At 44.9% G+C, this 19281-nt stretch overlaps 1 protein-coding gene across 4 annotated transcripts in view; it reads left to right on the top strand.

Moving 5' to 3' along the window:
• Rufy3 (RUN and FYVE domain containing 3) overlaps positions 1 to 17724 on the top strand; it is a 74938-nt gene extending 57214 nt beyond the window's left edge. For 3 of the 4 annotated variants that reach the window (NM_001401614.1, NM_001025127.2, NM_001401615.1), the window contains 4 exons: positions 584 to 667; positions 2725 to 2892; positions 4083 to 4180; positions 5617 to 7761. In NM_001401614.1, the coding sequence (NP_001388543.1) occupies positions 584 to 667; positions 2725 to 2892; positions 4083 to 4180; positions 5617 to 5689 (423 nt within the window). In that variant the 3' untranslated portion in view covers positions 5690 to 7761. Of the gene's footprint in view, positions 1 to 583; positions 668 to 2724; positions 2893 to 4082; positions 4181 to 5616; positions 7762 to 7966; positions 8087 to 9396; positions 9494 to 10838; positions 10904 to 13441; positions 13470 to 14485; positions 14555 to 16367 lie in introns of those variants that run through there. The other variant, NM_001401613.1, reaches the window with a different exon arrangement.
• Positions 17725 to 19281: the final 1557 nt, after the last annotated feature.

Raw genomic sequence — 19281 nt, 5'->3', positions numbered from 1 at the left:
AATCCTCCTGCTTCTACTTCCCAAGTGCCAGGATTAAAGATGTTAGCCACTGTTTCCCGTTCATAAGGTGCTACAGACTGAATGCAAGGAAGGCCTCATGCTGGCTGAGCTGCAACTCTACCACCTGCACTACTGAACCCTTCCCTGTTCGTTCTCTCTCTCTCTCTCTCTCTCTCTCTCTCTCTCTTTCTGTACATGTGCGTGTGCGTGTGTGTGTGCGCGCGTGTGTGTGTGTGTGTGTGTGTGTGTGTGTGTGTGTGTGTGTGTTTAGGCAGTGTCTTAGACTGTAACCCAGGCTGGCTTCAGACTCAGCAGTCTTTTGCCTCAGCCTCAAGTGCTAAGACTAAAGGCATGAGCCACCACACACACACACACACAGCCCAGATAGTTATTTTTCAAGACTGACTTGGGGAACTCCACCACCTATTTTGGTAACTCATTTAGAGTCTTCACTAAGGATACAGCAATGCCCCCAATTCAACATAACCTTTAAATATACTCAACTTGAGTTTCTTAGTTGTGTCTGCTAATTTGGTGTGGAGTTTTAAATTCTTAAGTATGTACTCTTATTTATCTTTTCAAGGGTCCTAAGCAAGACAGAACTGCAGAAGGGCAAGCGCTGAGCGAAGCCAGAAAGCATCTAAAGGAGGAGACACAGTTACGATTGGTAAGTTCCCTAAGTTCTAGTAGCTAGGCCGAATGAGAAGGTTGGGCTCCTGGAAGCTTCCTCTGAGGCAGCAAGGCCCGCATCTCAGTCATGCTCCCCAAACCCTATTTCCTCCCCACACATGCGTTTTTTGTTTTTTTGTTTTTTTTTTTTTTTTTTTTTTTGAGACGGTCTCCTTGTTGACATGCGACTGACCGGCCTTCCTCTTCCTCTATGGTACTGGGATGAAGGTACACCACCATGCCCAGCTCCTTTTAACCCTCATTTCTGAATTTGCATTCGGGGTTTTCTCAACAACAATTCTGTCAATCCGTATCCTTTCACTTTTACTGTGGGATACAGGAGCATTGGGTTATAGATGTTTGTTTGTGACGGGGTCTTGCTGTGAAGCCCAGGCTGGCCTCAGTTCCGATCCTCCTGTCTATAATCCTAGGGGATCATAGGAGTGTGCCCACCAGGAGTTCTGCTCAGACTTTTGTTTTTAATTTATTTTTTATTTTATGTGCATTGGTTTTTGAGAGTGTCAGATTCCCTGGAACTGGAGTTGCAGAGGGTTGTGAGCGGCCATGTGGTTGCTGGAAATTGTACTCAGAAAAACCCTGGAAGAGCAGCTGGTGCTCTTAACTGCTGAGCCATCCCTCCAGCTCCTCTGCTCAGACTTTTTAACTGTGCAGTCCTTACTCCTACCTCATAGATCACCTCTGCACGTAATTTGTCTTTTCCCTTGCTACTCACAGCTCAGAGAAGAGAAGGGGTTTCTCTGTGCAGCCTCAAACTCACAGATCCACCTGCCTCTGCCTTCCGAGTGCTGGGATTAAAGGCTTGCCACACCACTGCCCAGAGAATTACACCTTTTTAAAGATTTATTTATTTACTTTATGTATCTTAGTAATCTGTCTTCATGCACAAAGAAGAGGACATCAGATCTCATTACAGATGGTTGTGAGCCACCATGTGGTTGCTGGGAATTGAACTCAGGACCTCTAGAAGAGCAGCCAGTGCTCTTAATTTGAGGCATCTCTCCAGCCCGAGAATTATACTTTTTTTTTTTTTTTTTTTTCGGAGCTGGGGACCAAACCCAGGGCCTTGCGCTTGCTAGGCAAGCACTCTACCACTGAGCAAAATCCCCAACCCCGAGAATTATACTTTTAATTTTAGCTTTTACATTTGAATTTATTCTTCATTTTAGACATAAATGTATTAGACTTAAGATTGTTTAAGATATTAAAATATATATGCACGTGTAGATATGTGTGTATGTAATTTATAAATATTATTTCTAAGAAGAACTGCTATTCCTATAATAGATTATTAATATTAGTAATCCTAGTATTTACATATTAGCTTCTGAAAGTCAGATAATATGCAAAACCACAGAACCCCACCAAAAACTCTTCAGTGTCTCTAAGAATGTGGAAAGTTGAAAATGATGGGTGGCTTAGTTTGTACTTAGAAGTTACTTCAAGTTAAGAGTACATAACAGAAATTCAGATTTTTCTGAAAATTCAACCTTCTCAATGGGCTTAAAATAATAAGCATTTACTGTCTATATGTTTATAAATTAGGTATTAAAATGTTTCCATACGTATCCTAGGAATAATGTCAATATGAGGTAGCATGATTGGTTTTAATCATAACTACTTAGAGGGAACACATGATACAAAAATTGAAAGTTGTTATATGTAGAATCACACTTTAAGGTGTGCCTTGGGCACAGCCTGGATGCAGAACTCCAGACTGCGTGTCTGCTAAATAATGCTGCTATGACTATGGTAGAAACCAAAGAGTTCATATTTGGTGATACAACTCCACTCTGCCATACTGACCGTTCCCAGTAACTGAACTGTTCCTCCAGGGACTGGAGTGCTCAGCTCTGTCAAAAAACCCACGCAAATGCTCCTCTTCTTAATCCTAACAGTTATTACTAGTGTCTCTTTAATTCCCTTTGAGTCTTCTGCCAAAATAGCAGAAGGGCTCTCACCTACCCTTTCTTGTCACGTGTAAGGCATTTGCTTAATTGAGGAGGGGCATAAGCCATTTGTCTGTGTTTGGGGCAGGACGTTGAAAAGGAGCTGGAGCTGCAGATCAGCATGAGGCAGGAGATGGAACTGGCTATGAAGATGCTGGAGAAGGATGTCTGTGAGAAGCAGGATGCCCTGGTGTCCCTGCGGCAGCAGCTGGATGATCTCCGAGCTCTTAAACACGAGCTTGCCTTTAAGCTGCAGGTAGATGAAAGACAAGGAGTGGGGTCCCTGGTTCTGGGAAGTCTGGGGTGCCAACAGCATGCGTCGTCTGTGGACTAACATACCAGGAGAAAGAGTCAAGTCCTTGCAGGAAGCCAGCTGCCCCAGACTAACACTCACGCTGTCATACAGTTCTCGGCTGCTGTTCTTGAAAACCATGGGCACCTTTCACATAGTAAAGGGGGATCAAGTAGTTTTTCCTTTTCTTTTAAGCATCCCCTGCTGGCTAGTTTTATGTCTACTTGACACAAGGTAGCATCATTCTGGAAAAGGGAGCCTCAATTGAGAAAACTGACCTGTGGGCCAACCTGTGGTACATTTTCTTGACGGATGACTGACGAGGGCCCTGCTTACTGTGAGTGGTGCCACCTGGGCTGTAAGAAAGCAGTCTGAGCAAGCCAGGAGGAACAGCCTTCCTCCATGGGCTCTGCTTCGACCCCTGCCTCCAGGTGCCTGCTCTGACTTCTCTCAGTGATGGACTGAGAAGGTGAAATAAACCCCTTTCTCCCCAGCTCTGGGCCATGATGTCTTATCACAGCAGTAAGACTGTAAGACAGCCTCAAGATGCTGGTTTCTTTTTTTTTTTAAAGATTTATTTTACATCTGTGTGCAGGTCTGAGTCCAGGTGTCCACAGAGGTCAAAGGTCTTAGACACCCCAGAACTAGAAGTCTAGAGGTTCATGAGCTGCTAGCTGTGTGCTGGGAATCGAATTCAGGTTCTCTGAAGAGTAGTATGTGCCCATACCCGCTCAGTTATATCTCCAGCTCAAAATAAGGCGTTTTTCTTTTTAAAAAAATACTCATTTTTATTTTCTGTATATAAAGAATATGCATAATTTTGTAGATAAATAATATGTATTTAAATCTAGGTCTGCACAAGATAATATTTTTAATTTGTTTAAATGTAAATGTTTGTATCCTATAACTTATACTCTGCAGTTTAGTGTGTCAGCTAAATTGTAAATTGCATTAGATCATGATTAATTCGTGAACCTTCTGACACTGTTACAAGCTTCATATAACAATATTTATTTTAGCAAAAATGCTTCTTGGCTTTCTTTTTTCACTTGGAAATTAACTGATACAGAAATGTAGAGAGCACTTTCATTTATTTCCTGTTTGCCATTATGATAAAAAAAATAGTATAAATCTTCATAATTCTTTTCTAACAGAGTTCAGACCTAGGAGTGAAACAGAAAAGTGAATTAAACAGTCGCTTGGAAGAGAAGACCAATCAGATGGCTGCCACCATTAAACAGCTGGAGCAAAGGTAAAAGTGCTGCTTCTGTGGCGACTGTCAGTATGGAAGGGTGAGAACGTGTTCAGCGAATGGACGCAGGAATTTACCCAGCCAAAGTCAGAGATATGGTGGAGGGCAGGAGGGGCGAGGGAGTGTGTGTGTGTGTGTGTGTGTGTGTGTGTGTGTGTGTGTGTGTGTGTGTGTATATGAGAGAGAGAGAGAGAGAGACAGAGACAGAGACAGAGAGACAGAGAGAGAGACAAGAAAAAGAGGCCCTGAGTTTGAGAGTGAGTAAGGGGAACTCAGGAGAGGCTGGAGGGAGGAGAAAGAAGGCAAGGAACTATGTAGTTCTATTTAAATTAATTTTTTAAGTTAAAAATGGTCTTTATATAGCGAGTTTCAGGCTAGACTTGGTTAAAGAGTAAGACCTACTGTTTGTAATTACAGTTTCGTTTATCACTGAAGTCTATTTTACACTAGGTGAGGTGGGGATTCTGAAGGGCATCCATCACTGCTTTGTCTCTCGTCTGTAACTGTTTCTCTCTTCATTCATCTCCCTTCTGTCTTTTTCCTGAGTAGCTGTATGACTTCCACTAACCCCTCCACTGTGTCCGCCTCTGACTTCCCCATGTGGAGTCTGGAGGTTTCATCTGCTAGATCCTACTCAACTGTGCTTGTGATTTTCCCCAGACAACGTCTTCTTGAGACTTCCCAGGTCAATGCCTTGTAGCAGCATCTCTACCTCTAAGAGCTGCTAACACCTTGGCCACGTCCTCCATTCTTTCCTTCCCTGCTCTTCTGATTGTTCCCGCACACATTTTTACATGAGGACTCAGATGTCACCACCTGACATTGGCTTCCTAGGATGCCTCTTTCCAGCTAGAAATGATGCTTTTTATTCCACGTCTGCCCATCCTGCCCTGGCATTTCTCACTGTGCACCTCACTCACCTCAGTCTATAGAAACGTCTTATCTTCGGAGAGTGAGCTCCTTCTAGTTAATTAACTAACCTTTCCAATCTGTCACAGTTCTTGAATGTACATGACAGAAAATGACATATGAATGAATGAATGAATGAATGAATGAATGAATGAATGAGAGAGATGGGTGGCTTGATTCTACTTGTTCTTCACCAGGGAGGGAGCATCCTGAACAGCAGGACATGTTGATGTTAATGCTAACGTTAATCACAAACTGTGAATGCAGTTGAAGCCTTTGGAGCAACTGAGAGGTTAAAAAAGAATCTGTTTATAGGGTAGAGTATTCAGTTGGCTGTTCATAAGCGCTGATGCTTATGATTTAATGAACTGATGTCCATGTTCGTAAGTTGTGAGCTTTAACTTGGCATTTAAGGCCAATAGAACTAAACTAATGACTTGTCTGACTTATCTTCTTACTCTTTGTTTCCTATTTATCCATTTTCTCATTACCCTTCCAACTCATTTTTTTATTTTTATTTTATTAAGTGAAAAAGATTTGGTGAAACAGGCAAAGACCTTAAATAGTGCAGCAAATAAACTGATCCCAAAACATCATTAAACGTTTTGCAGTTGGTCACCTCACGAGTCTGATGTCGCAGATTAACTATAAAAGGAAGAAATCTGAAATTCCTACATTTAAGCTCCGATTCTATATAAAATATCACGAGACGTTGACCTTGAATTTGTTGGACTTAAAAGCACTAGGTGGATATATAGGTTGGGATATATAGGTTGGGTTTTGTTGTTGTGGTTGCCGCTGTTATTTTGCCCCCAGAGTTAGAAATTTTGGTATGGATTCCTCATTAAGTACCAAATAAACTTTGAGAAATATTTCTGAGTTGAACAGTAAATCAAAAGACCATTTTAGGAAGCCCGGGCTATGGAAGCACTGTGTTTGTGTGCTTGGTAGTGGTCATACTCTGTAGGTGTGGCTCCCTCCGCACCAGCGAGCGAGCCTGCCCTGTGCAGGGGTCACCTGGCGACCAGGAACTAGTCTAACATAGCTCTGCCTCTCAGGCCATGACCCCTCTCTTCTCTTGCCTCCTGTAGGTTTAACCCCCAGCCCAAGATAAATATTTAGTATTTCCTTACAGTTCTGTTCTGAGTAACCGAGGCTGCTTGCAATTTATTTTTGCCTTCGTGATGTTGGACAAAAAGAAAAACAGCATCCTTCCTTTCTTTAAAGTCCTTAGAAACAAAGTAGTAATTAGGTAGCTCTTAACATCACAGTGTGGAAGCTGGAGCAACCCCTCTTAACACTGTCATCTTCTACCTCTGCCCTTCTCTGTCATCCTGCTTACTACTTAGGTAGCTCAGAGAGTACAATGCTCACGTCCGCCCTGCGTTTCCTGCTGGAGTTTGTGAGGCCACAGTGTAGTCATGAGTTGCAACTCCCTGCCTGTTGTCTTCGCCTGGAACACTTGCCCAAGAGCTTCAAACACTTTTTCTCTAATGAGAATTTGCTAAAGGTTCTGGGAAACTAATCTAGTTACTAAAAAATAAACATTTCTAAATGAGAAATAAATAAGATACTAGCATTATTGTTTAATATCAGAATGAAGCTCTTCAGTAGCCACAGGCAGTGTGAGCAGGACCTTCTCTAAGTGACCGCAGATATCACCCTTTTAGGCTCTACATCGTAAATAACTCTATACATACTTTGATTTAAAAAAAGGCTATTTTGGGGAGGCAGGCTTTTATAGACAGGAGCCTTTACTCCATCCCGCGGTATTCACACAATACCCAGGGTTTGGTTCCATGTTTTCTGTCTCCCCTTCTGGCAGGCTATGTAGCATAGCCTGTGCTAAGAGAGAGGCAAAGATAATCCCTTTGCTTCCAGCTCTTCAAAATCTTTACCTTCATGGCAAACCAGAATTAAGAGCACAGCAGAGTTCATGTTTCTATGGGTCCTCAAAAGGCCGGTTAGAGGCAACTTCATGGACAGTCCTGTGCCCCTGAACTCACTTTAATTCTTACAGCTGTGCACCTGCATAAGCAAAGCTCCTACTGCATTCTGCTGTTCATCAGCCTTTCACGGTGAGGAGTTGCCTTTTACTTAAGCGTCTAAAAAGAATAATCAAATCAATAAAAGTTAGACTAAACATAGCATGCCTCTCAATCCTACTATAGAAAGCCTCGAGTATTTCACCTTCTAAAAGTGATTCTTTATAGGTACAAAGTTATAAGACATTCAGAAGGGAGCATCCACGAGAATCTTCCAGAGAACATGGTCAGGAGCTTAGGAACCCCAATGCTGACTGGTCAGCTGGGTCACAAACCACCTGATAGGAATGGCCGGGAAAGAGCCAGGCACTCGCCAGGCGCTTGCTCAGAGTGTGACCTTGTGGAAGGTGAAGTCTGGGTAAGGGTTGCTATGGAATGTCCTCCAGCGTCCTGCAGCACAAGGAGGACCAGGAAATCGTGAGAAGCCCATGTGAGAAGGAGCTGCTCCCGCGTGCTCCCGCTGTGTGTGAAAGGCAGAGTGTTAGGAAAGAAAGGCAGCGGCTTCGACGTCAATTGCTCTGTACTTGAGGGTGGCTCTGGAAATGGATTTCCAAACAGTGATGTCTTGTTGTTGATCATCTAATGGCTGTAAACTGTAGTACTAGAATAAAAAAAAATAGAAAATGAGCTTCTCTTCTGCCTGCTTCACCTTCATCTGGTTTTTCTTTACAATTTGTTTTCTTCCCCATCTTTTCCCCTTCATAATTTCTTCCCGAGTCCTGCATCGCCCTCCCCCTCCTCCTTGGGTTGTTTTACTTTGTGTTTGTGAACTTGGTCTCCTCCCCACCATGGCTTTTGTTTTTTATCACAAGTTCATGTGGCTCACATCCAGATTGCGCCAGGCTGAGCGAGGCCGCCAGTCTGCCGAGCTGGACAACCGGCTCTTCAAACAGGACTTCGGAGACAAGATCAACAGCCTGCAGCTGGAGGTGGAGGCGCTCACCAGGCAGCGGTGAGCAGGGGCAGCTTGGCTGGCAGGGTGCTGTGGTGGGCACTGCAGACCTAAACAGCAAGGAGGGAGTCAGGTCCTGAGTCATCTTGGTTTGTTCTTGCCAAGGTCCTTTATGAACAGCAGGAACTCAGAAAGGTTCACAGGTCTGAGCAGTTCCAAAGTCCACTCAACATCCCTGTAATTATGTAATTTGGAGTTGGCTGCTGGACCTGGTGATACAGGCTTAAACTATGAGCTGAGACAGGAGGAACCTAAAGCCTGCTCTGGCTGTGCACAGTGCACTCTTGTCTTCAAAAACTGAATTAAAAAGAGAATTAGAGACCAAGTTCCCAAATACGCAGTCACTAATGTCTAATACGATGTTAACGATATGGTCAATGTCTTCTACATGCCTACAGTGGGTTGTGTACTTTTCAGAACACTTCACACTGATGGCCCTAGTGTCTCAACACCGGTCCTTTTAATAGGTTATGCTGTTGCCCCTACTTTCAGGTGGAATGACAGCTTAGAGGGGCTCAGGGTATCTCGGATCACACTATTAAGCCAGTAAATGGCCACACTGCCCCTTTAAAACACTGTTGCTCGTACTAAACCCTAAGTAGTCTTGGGCCATCTCTCAAGTCATGGCCGTATGTTGTGGCACTAAGGCCACTGACTGCAAGTAAAGAAGTATGGCTCTGAGTCTCGGGGCTGCCAAGGACACGGAGTGGATGGCTGTGTGGAAACTGAGGCGCATAACTGTTGAGACCAGCCAAGTAATGCCTCCCCTCTCCTGTGAGGCCTTACTTACCTCAAGACTGCACTCCCTCGAGTGTAGTCAGTATGCCTTCGTCCAGCAAAGTGCAACTCTTCATTAAGAATGAGTGTAAGAGTTGACCTAGTGGACCCGGGAGCTCCTACTGTGCACTCTGCACTGCCAGAGGAGTAAGCGGGTTTCACGTGTCATGGCGTCACTACTCCACTCTCTTACTCTACTAAGTTGTCCATTTATTTCTGGGAACTTTCTTAGGCATTAAAACTCAATTGCTGGGCTGGAGAGATGGCTCAGTGGTTAAGAGCACTGACTGGTCTTCCAGAGCTCCTGAGTTCAAATCCCAGCAACCACATGGTGGCTCACAACCATCTGTAATGAGATCTGATGCCCTCTTCTGGTGTGTGTGAAGACAGCTACAGTGTACTCAAACACATAAAATAAATAATTCTTTTAAAACAGTCTCAATTGCTGAACTTTAAGGGAAAGGTTTGGCAGTCTCTAGAGTATATGAATGCAGAAATCAGAATTTTCATCTTCTCCTCTCCCACCTAACCAGGACTCAGCTGGAGTTAGAACTAAAACAAGAAAAGGAGAAGAAGTCACAAAACAGGGCCGCCCCGGGGAAGGTGACCCAGAAGCCGGAGCCCCGAATGGTAACTAACGTGTGTGCATTCTCTGCTCGCTTTATTCCACCTGCTCTGATGAGCCGAGTGCTTAGTTGCTGTGGTGTCCATGTGCAGACAGCAAAGCAGGCTGCTCGGCGAGGAGGAGAAGGGGATCCTGAGCTGACCGCTAAAATGATCTTGCTCAGTTTGGAAAAGTGACTCTTTTCCTTTGGTACTTAGTAAAAACTATTCTGGTATCTGATGAACATGTATTTCTTGGAGTCCCGATACATATGGTCTAATAATCCGGTATAATAATCCCTCCCAGGCCCTTCAACGGGATCTCCTCGGCTGTGGACTTGTTTGCTGGGGCCTTTCTATGACATGTGGATTGCAGTGTGAATATATGCAAGGAAAGCCTTTGAGAGAGAGAAGAAACTAGAATTACAGAAGGGAATATCATGTAGAATCGTTAAAGAACAGAATGGGACAGTCTGAAAGGTCTCCAGCACCTGCAGGGCTGAGCAGCCACAATTCTACAGGATTGCTCTGGGACCAGCCTCTAGAAATGACGCAGGCTAAAAAGCACCAGCCACTTCTATTCAGAGGAACGCGTGCCTATGCACTATGCACACTGCTGGTCAAAATGCACAGACCCACCATGCCATGCCGTGACTCGTCACTCACTCTTTAGCTGAGCGCATGGACACCTAAAGGGTGTAAGGAGGTCTTCCTGGCTGGCTTTCCCCTGCCAAGAAGGCTGTAAGGTACTTACTCAGTCTTGAGTTGCCTTAAATAGGACTTCTTGTGCAGGTAAATGTTGCTCTGACTTCTCTTCCCTGAAACTTGATTGCTCTAAGAACTTTTGAAAGTAGGTGGGCAGTAGTCCAGAGCAGGCAGTGGGGTGTGCATGTGCGTGTATCACAGAAGTTGACGTAAAAACTACCCAAGCTGCCTTACCAGCCTGGGACCCATTGCGCTTCCTCCAGGAGTCTCTTGAGTACGGCTGGAGGCCTTGGCGGTGCTGAGTGTTCTCTCGTACACTAGGTGGATAAGTTGTGCTGGGTTTGCCCAGTTTTTCAAGAAAAGTCTATAATTTTCCCAAGAATCAACTTACCTTGAACCCACTGAAGAGGCTATTCCTTTGGATTTTATTTGAATTTCAGAAAATAAAAAAATGCTCCAGAAATATCTACTTCTTAATAAGTCCTTGGTGTAGAGAATGAGAAAATTGCTTTGAAAGTTAAGTCCTTTCTCTAAAACAGGAAGGGAGGGAGGGAGGGGAAGAAGGAGGTAAGGAAAGGACTCTTTCTCCTCAAGCTGAGGAGACCTGTGATGTCATCACAGTTTATCGTCCTGAATAATTCACGATTGAGCTGTTGTCTTTTGGCAGGATGGGAAGCACAGAATTCAAGAGGACAGCGTTACACTAAAGAAGCCACTGGAAGAAGGCCCCGGGTATCTAATGCCCCTACTGTGGTACAGCTAAGCTGTTAAATCGTCGTTCTGGAGTGGTGGGCACGGAGCTCCTGAGAGCCAGACACTGGGCTATGAAGTAGAAAGGCAGTTCCAGGGAAAGCTGGCAGACACTGAACCACACAGCATAGCAGCTGGATCACGGGGGCGCAGACAGCCTGTCCTCGGGTTCTTCCCTGATTAACCCCTTAACGTAACTTATCACTTGAAGGGATTTTATCAGTTGACCTCACCCCTGTATTCCCAGCCATTAGATAGGTAAAGCGGGAGGAAATAAATTCTGCACCAAAACAGGCTATACTGATACCTGTCAAAAAACTACTTGAGGTAAATATCCTCACTCCCTTACGTCTTATTTTTTTCTTCTTCCTAAGGCTCTCAACTCGCCTTCATTCCTGTATCTTAACTTTCACCTGATCTGTGCACTGTGCAAAGCATAGGCGCTGGGCAGGGTGGTGCAGGCCTCTAATCCCAGTTAGAGCCAGCCTGGTCTATAGAGGACAGCCCGGGATACGCAAAGAAACCCTGTCTCGCCTTTTAACAGTAATTTACCTACCGTGTGAGAGAAAAACATTGTATAATGCTACTGCATAACAAAGAAGGTCCAGCAATATAGCATTCTAGAAAAACATAACCAGGAAAATCCTGTTTCCGAGGAGTTGGAAGAAGAGGGTGAGGAGGTGGACCACACAAATGTTTAGGGCAGTGAAACTACACAGTGTGCCATAATCGCATGTGCTGCAACACTGATGGTTGGAGGAGTAGACTTCTGGGGGCTTGGGTTGGGTTGGGATGGGTTGGGATGTTTGGTTTGGTTTTTTGAGACAGGGTTTCTCTATGTAGCCCTGGCAATCCTAAAGCCCACTGTGTAGACCACGCTGGCCTCAAACTCTGCCTGGGATTGAAGGCGTGTGCCACTGCTGCCACCACCACCACTGCCCAGCTTCACTTACTGACCATGGGTGGTGGCGAGCCAGCACTGAAGAGGCCACTGTGGGTGTGCTGACCGTGGGGCAGGATGTGAGGCACAGGCGTGTATGGGGAGTCTGCACTTTTTTTCATCAGTCTTACTGTGAGTTTCAACTGCCCTAAAAAGATACCTAAGAGTAGCTTTAAGGAACAGCACCATAAAATGGCCTGAGAGGACAATATAGCGTCTGTTTGGAGCACCTATCCTTGAGGAATCTTGTTGTGTACAGTTGTTCTTTCCAGAGCAAAGCTGTTGGAAAAGTAAGCCTCACTGCCCAGAGATGGTCAGAAATCAGATTGCACTTAGTCTTAACTATCCCTCCCTTGCCTCCAAGGTCAGAATAATCCCCCAAATCTTTATTTATTCCCAAAGAACATGGCTTAATCCAGGACTACATGCTAGTCCATCTAATATAGTAGATCTGCAGATGCACCCGAAAGGAAAGGCTGTAAAACTGACTTTCAGAGCCTTCCAGGCTAAATCAGTCATTTACTAGAAGAACGAGGAATGTCCATCAATGTCAAGTTCTGACTCGGCTCTGCAGCTTAGGGAACGGGTTTCATGTTCATGATTTCCTTTCAGATTTAATTAGCATTACAAAAATATAATCACGAGTCCCTGCTTTGCCACAGAGAAGACTTGGAGGTGCAGAGGCCGGGTGGGGTATAGGTAGCCAGAGTCTCCTGTGCCTGGTGTGTGGTTATTGCTTTGTTTTTGAGGCACAGTCTCTCTTCATAGCCATGGCTGTTTGAGAACTTACAGTGCAGAACAAGGTGGGTTCAACCCACAGAGATCTAGCTCCTGGTTCCTGTTTTTTTAATTCCTTTATCTCTGTGACATTGCAGTAACCTCTAGGACCTGTCTCAGACAGAACTGTAATCACAAAATCCAGGAATGTTAACAGGAAGCATTAGGACCTCGGTCACCGTGGTCTAGTCCGGTCCCCCTCAGCTGAAGACTGCATGGCGCATGTAACCAGGCTGCATTTTTACTCAATAGAAGTTGGCTCTTTGCTACTCTTCTGAAGAAAAGCTCAACCTGTTTGAAAAGGGTGTTTGTATACGTCTCATGAATATCTGATTCATTTCTTTCTGGGATTAGTTTCATAAAGCTTCCATTTTAAGAGTACTTAGGAAAGAAGACAAATACATAGCATATGATAATGGGTAGATTCCCACAATGTCAGACATATGATGAAACTTTAAAAATACATGGTTAATGAGCCATCTATATTTTACCTAAGACATGGCATTTTCTAGGTTGTAAAAAGGAAAGATAAATATAACTCCATATATATTTGTGAATCAGAACTGTTATGTATTTCAAGGGTCAGGCAGAGTCTAGTAAAAGATTTAACTAAAATGTCTAGAATCTTGGAGGCCAGTCACTACGTATGCTGTTCCCAGCGGACGCATGCTGTTCCCGCGGTGTACAGGGACAGAGGCATTGCTTGTTTAACCAGTGTTTGTCTTGAGCATTTCTTGAGACAAATCAGTTTCTTGAGACACAGTAATATAATACTTGCTACCCTTTTTATTTCTCCACTGTAGGCTGCTGACTCATCCTGCAGAGGAACAGGTAAGAAAGACTCCTGTTTTAAAATGTTTTGCATCCAATTACAAAGTTAGCATGCCATGGCTAGCCAGTAAACAAGGTGTCATGGGAGGAAGACAAAGGGACACAGCCCTCTGTGTAGCCTCTTCTTAATAATCTAACATGCACTCTTTAGTGTTGGAAAATGTGCTTGATATGTTGGGAAACAGAAATACTATTTTCTGGGTGGTAAAAAAAAAAGAGAGAAATACAAAGTCAAACCAATTTGTAAATGGGAATACTAATGTGATTGGGGGGCTGTGGTGGGCTCAGCTCTTGGCTTAGGAGGCTGAGCCCACAAGGATCCTCATTCCCTACGTGAGGTCCCTTGATGAACTGGCACTCACTGCCCCTCTCATTTTCCCTCACCTAAAATGGAGAGGGAAAGATTCATGGGTTTTTTCCTTTATTTTTGTCATGTTATAAGGTTTTTTGTTACTGTTGTTGTTTTTATTTTATGCATATGGCTTTTGTCTGCCTGTGTGTCTGTGTGCCATATGCATGCTTGGTGCCCACAGAGACCAGAGGAAGGACGGTATCAAGAGTCCCTGGAGCCGGAGTTACGTACATGTAAACTGTCATGTGGGTGCTGGGAATCGAACCTGGGTCCTCTGGAAGGGCAGCCGTACTCCTAACAGCTGAGCATTCTCTCCAGCCCCTTTTGATCACTTTTGAACATTTTTAAAACCTTTAACCTAGAGAAACAATTGTAAAACACCTTGAAAATACAATATGGCAACCCCATGAGGATGACATTTGGGTCACCTCTTCACCCTCTAAGGTTTAGAGGGAAGCCATTGTTTACACGCTCACTGAGGTAATGGAGCAAGGCCAGGATGCTTGGGTTTTCTTGTTTTAAATACAGTTCAGAGTTAAGGTAACACGATAGGTCATTTGTTTCTCCCCCTTCAATGCGGAGTCTGATTTTAGAAGCTAACGTGTTATGAAAGTGTTCCTGTCGCATGTGCTCAGGGAGGTAACTGGCTTACTGTGTGTCTTAGGGTCAGCCTTCAGGCTCTGAAAAGGCTCAGGTGTGTCAGCTGTGCCGGGAGGATGAGAGCCTGACAAAGGTGAGTGGCTCCTTCACAGAGGTGGCCGCACCTCCAGCGCCTTGCCAAGAGTAAACAGGACCTAGCTGTTTCATACGGTGTTAAGAATGGGCTAGAATTGCTCCTTGTCCTTTCCCTTTTCCCCTCTTCCCTCCTGTCCCTTCTCTCCCCATCCCCTCCCTCCCCCTTCCGTTCACATGCTCATGGCCGGCCTCTACTCCTCTCTGCTTCTACTCTTCTTCTCTCATTAAACCTTTCCATGTGAAAAAAAAGAAAAAAAAAAAATAGGCTAGAACACCAAGGGGTGAGCATTTGTCAGACACTTATTCTTTAAAAGAAATGCAAAAAAGTACATACATAATCTGAAACAGATAAGGAAATACTGATCGCACCAAATTTGTTGAGCATATACGTGTTATTTGTTGAGTTTCTCATTTTGTTTTTACTTTTTATTATAAGTATGTGGGGGGGGGGTATTACCACAAGCCATGGTGGTCTTTTGGAGATCACAGGACAACTATGAGAGGCTCATCTCTTCTCCAGCCATGGGTTCCAGGCCCTCAGTTTTTCACATTAAGCACTTGTACCTGAAGAGCCATCTCAGTGGACCCTTGTTTTGGTCTTGAGCCCGGGTCCCATGTGGTCCAAATGGCCTGGGACTGGCTGGACCATCACCAAACTTGTGCTCTGTCTGTGCCTCATGTACTGACATTGTACTGTGCACCCCAGGCCTGGCCTAAGTGTTTTGTGTTGTGTTGTGTTGTGATGTGTTGATGGAATCCAGCCCCTGGCATATACTAGGCAAATGCTCTACACTGAGCCACATCCCAGCGCAATGCTATAGCACATTAGAGGACGGGAGAGCCGCTCACCCACTAGCCCCAACCCCCATTAGAAAGAACAAATGTCCTCAATGGCTGTTACCAACATTGTTCCTCCACATCAAACTCGATGCCCAGAGATGCTCAAGAGGGGTCATAGTTAAAGGAATATTATAAACAAGTACTTAAAGAATTAGGAAATGTGCCCAAATTCTGGATTTCATCATGCTGAATCTTTTTTTTTTTTTTTTTTTTTTCCGGAGCTGGGGACCGAACCCAGGGCCTTGCGCTTCCTAGGCAAGCGCTCTACCACTGAGCTAAATCCCCAACCCCATCATGCTGAATCTTAACAAAATTACACTATGCTCTAGCAGATTAGCAGAACCATGTAGCAAGTGAACATGGTTGGAAACTCATAAGTGTTCCAAAACAGGAGAAAGTTGGCTGGAGTCAGTCTCTGAAGCCTTTTATGCAGAGCCGCTGTGGGCCCTGTTGGGTGTCCTGATGGCACTCCTGTAGCAACACGTTGCTTGGTTGCTGAAGGCTCAGCATGTTTATGGAGACCAGCTGCCCCAGAAGCAGAGGCAGCAACACAGCAGCACTGAGGAGCACCGGAGAGAAGCAGTGAGCCTATCGGTGCTCTGGGAGCCGATTACTGATACTGAACACATTTTAAGGCTTGGCTCCTCCAAACATTGCTGGCTCACTGCCTTATTTAGAGTTTCAGTATGCTCAGACGTTTGCTAGAATTTAGAATTACCCTACCCAGAGTAGGGATCCAAAGCGTGAAGTGTACTCCAGAGACTGGACACTGTTGTCTTTTGATTCTAGGACACCCATGCTACTTCATTTAGATCTCATAGCTGACCTTGTACTCCCCTGTGGCCTATCTGGTCAGGGTCATTGGCACACAGCAGCCATTCCATACTTGACTATGCATGGAGCAGGTCCCTATTTGACCCCCTCTGTCCTTCGCTTGTTCTTATGATCCTCTCCTAATCTTACTCTTGCAGAACACATGTAAACACTGCCGAGGGACCTTCTGTAATGCCTGCATGACAAATGAACTGCCTCTCCCTTCGAGCATCAAGCCTGAGCTGGTGTGCAACCCTTGTCACGAGCAGTTGATAAAGCAGTATTCCACCAGCCCATCCTAAGACTGGAGCCAGGGCCAGGCTACGGGGTTTATGCCGGGCATCGGCAGAGTTAGACGCAAGACGCCCTGGAACCCAGACCTTAGGACCAACCATAGTTGGTAGGAAAGGGAGACGTAAACCAGGTCGATGTCTGAGGGGAAGGCAGAGCTTGGGGTGCTCTGACCTTTGCTCATCTTCTCAATGAGTGTGTAAATAAAAGTTGCCGAGCCTCTCCCTTCAACACCTAAACCAGCCCACTTTGGAGACTTTATAAGCGTATCTTTGGGCATTTTTATTTCTATGAAGTGGTAAAGCCAGGCTGTGGCCACGTGGAGAAGCGCGGCTGAGCCAGTGTGCGGCCCCTCTTTTTACTGCAGCACTGCTGTCCACAAAGCAGCACTGCATCTGCACCGAGGGGCAACCTGACAAGTGCCGCTCTGGCACTGTTGCTTTCCTCTCAGCTCCCAGGACCTACCTCTACCAAACTGTGAACCCAAGCTCAGGGAAAGGAATCAAGAGTAATATAAATTCTGAATGTACTGATAACAGTACCATAATACAGAACCTCAGAACCAGATGATTTTTTTTCCTTTGGTCGTAACTACAAGAGTTTTCTTTCTGTGAACCACAACATCAGTTGCTTCCCACCAGACGGCTCCAGAAGTAAGTATGTGCACTTTTCAGGATCCTCCCAGGGCAAGCCGAGTGTCCTGCCCAGTCCCTCCCCCCTGAGTCATAAAGGACAGTAAGACTTTCAAAGACAGGGTTTGCCTGTCTTGCAAGTAGAAGATTAAAGCTAAGTCAGGTACACAGAACATCAACTCTGATTTGTTAATGGCTGAGGACAGTTAGCACAGCACTCACTAAACTGTTTATTTGATGAGAAGTCCATATTCTGAACTACAGATCAGAAGCAGCAGGCAGGGTTCTAGGAAAAGACAATTTCAAACATCTCTTTGTGACAAACGCTTGTGGAAAAGTGGGAGTACACTGAATAAAAGATGGAAAGAAATGGCTTAGTTACAATGACTGTGTTGTATAGTTGTATATCTGAATTGATTCCAATTAAGATTTGGGAAAACATGATTCTATGTAGGTTTGGATTTCTGAGGTAAAAATGGCGACAGCTCCTGAAAAGGGGTAAAACCCGGGAAGGCATTATTATTTCAGAAATCTGACCTGCTGGGGAAGCTGAAGTTAAAACATTAGGGGAAAATAAAATTAGTAACTCTAACCTGTTGTGTTGGTTGTCTCTTCTCTTTGAAAAAAATGTTTTTATGTGAATGAGTTCTGCCCCATGAGTTTGAACACCGTGCCCATCAGTGCCCATGCAGACCAGAGGGCGAGAGCTCCCCTGGAACCAGAGTTAGAGACAGCTGGGAGCTGTCCTTGGATGATAGGAACCAACCCCACCCCCACCCCCCCACCCCCGGCTGGAGCTGGGACAGGCAGAGCTAGAAGAGAGCCGATGGCTAGCTGAGGAGACTGCCCCAGCAAAAAGGCTCAGGATTATACTACACAGACGTCTCCCCGTCTTCACTATCAAAGCTCCTGTAACAGGTAAGAGCCCTTGATACACAAACCTCACTACTGGAGTCCACCATCTGGACCCCACCATACTTCCCTGCCAGTGTCTGAAAGTTGTCTTCTGACCTATCCATACCATTGTCCATGGAGTACACGCTCACATACATGCAAATAAAAGATCAGTACTGTGCAACTGGAATGTATAACTTTAAATGACATCATGTCTAGTACTTGCTTATAGATACAGTAAGAATCAGTTTGCCTAGGAAGCTGACAACGGAAAGCCTGAGAACCGAGCAGCTGGTACATTAGTGGGAAGCAGACTGCTGGGTGCACACCCTTTGCTTACTGCTATTTTCCAAAACAAACACCCTCCATTCTTTTCATATCAAGACTTCAAACTGAAATCTTCCTATTGCCTAACCCCCTAGTAAAAATCAATGTTAAACTTAGGCAAAAACCTAGGCAAACTTCCACCACGATGATATACAGAGGCAGTCAGTATGTAAAGACATGTAATGTCATTACTGAGCAGGAATTTTGACAAAAACACTAAACATCCTATTAGAAGAGTTAAAACCCCCAAACCACTACCAACCACCAAGAAGATGGCTACCAGACACTCATCCACCAAGCTGGGACCACAACAATGCAGCCAGGTTTCTCTAAAAAGAACCGTCTAGCATTCGACCCAGCTAGCACACCCCACAGCACTCCCACACAGGCCACAGTACGGTTTGGTCACTTTATTCCCTACCTAGCTTGTAAAAATACTTTCCCATCTACAATCAGTATTTGGACATCAGAGAAGTCCTATTGCCAATGCCTGTGGAACCTGAACTTCACACTACCATTACAAAAGGAAGATGAATCCTTTCCCACTCCCAGATAGTCTCACAAGTTTAAATTAGTGTGCTAATTACAGGATATACCACCAGATAGAATAAAAATCTACAGGTGGACCCTGCTGACCCTGCTGAGGGTAGAGGACGCTAACTGGGATGAATGCTGTGCTGACCTTACACCCCTTCCCCTCTCCCCAGTGTGGCTGTCAGGAGCATCTCAGCCACAGAGGGACAGACCTCAGTCTCTTCCATTGCTTGCTTCCATTTTCCTCCCTTGCAGCTCCTTTGTCAGGAAGAGCATTAGACCACGGATACCTGCCATACACCTCATCCTGTTCCACCATTTTTCTGTCTTTAAAAAGTTACAAGTTTAGGGCACAGCACAAGATTTCTCTTACATAGCTCAGGCTAAACTTTAA

The sequence above is a fragment of the Rattus norvegicus genome, chromosome 14 (genome assembly GCF_036323735.1).
Source record: "Rattus norvegicus strain BN/NHsdMcwi chromosome 14, GRCr8, whole genome shotgun sequence".
Lineage (NCBI taxonomy): Eukaryota > Metazoa > Chordata > Mammalia > Rodentia > Muridae > Rattus > Rattus norvegicus.
The sequence above is the reverse complement of the archived record's forward strand: the minus strand, read 5'-3'. Positions and strand labels throughout refer to the sequence as shown.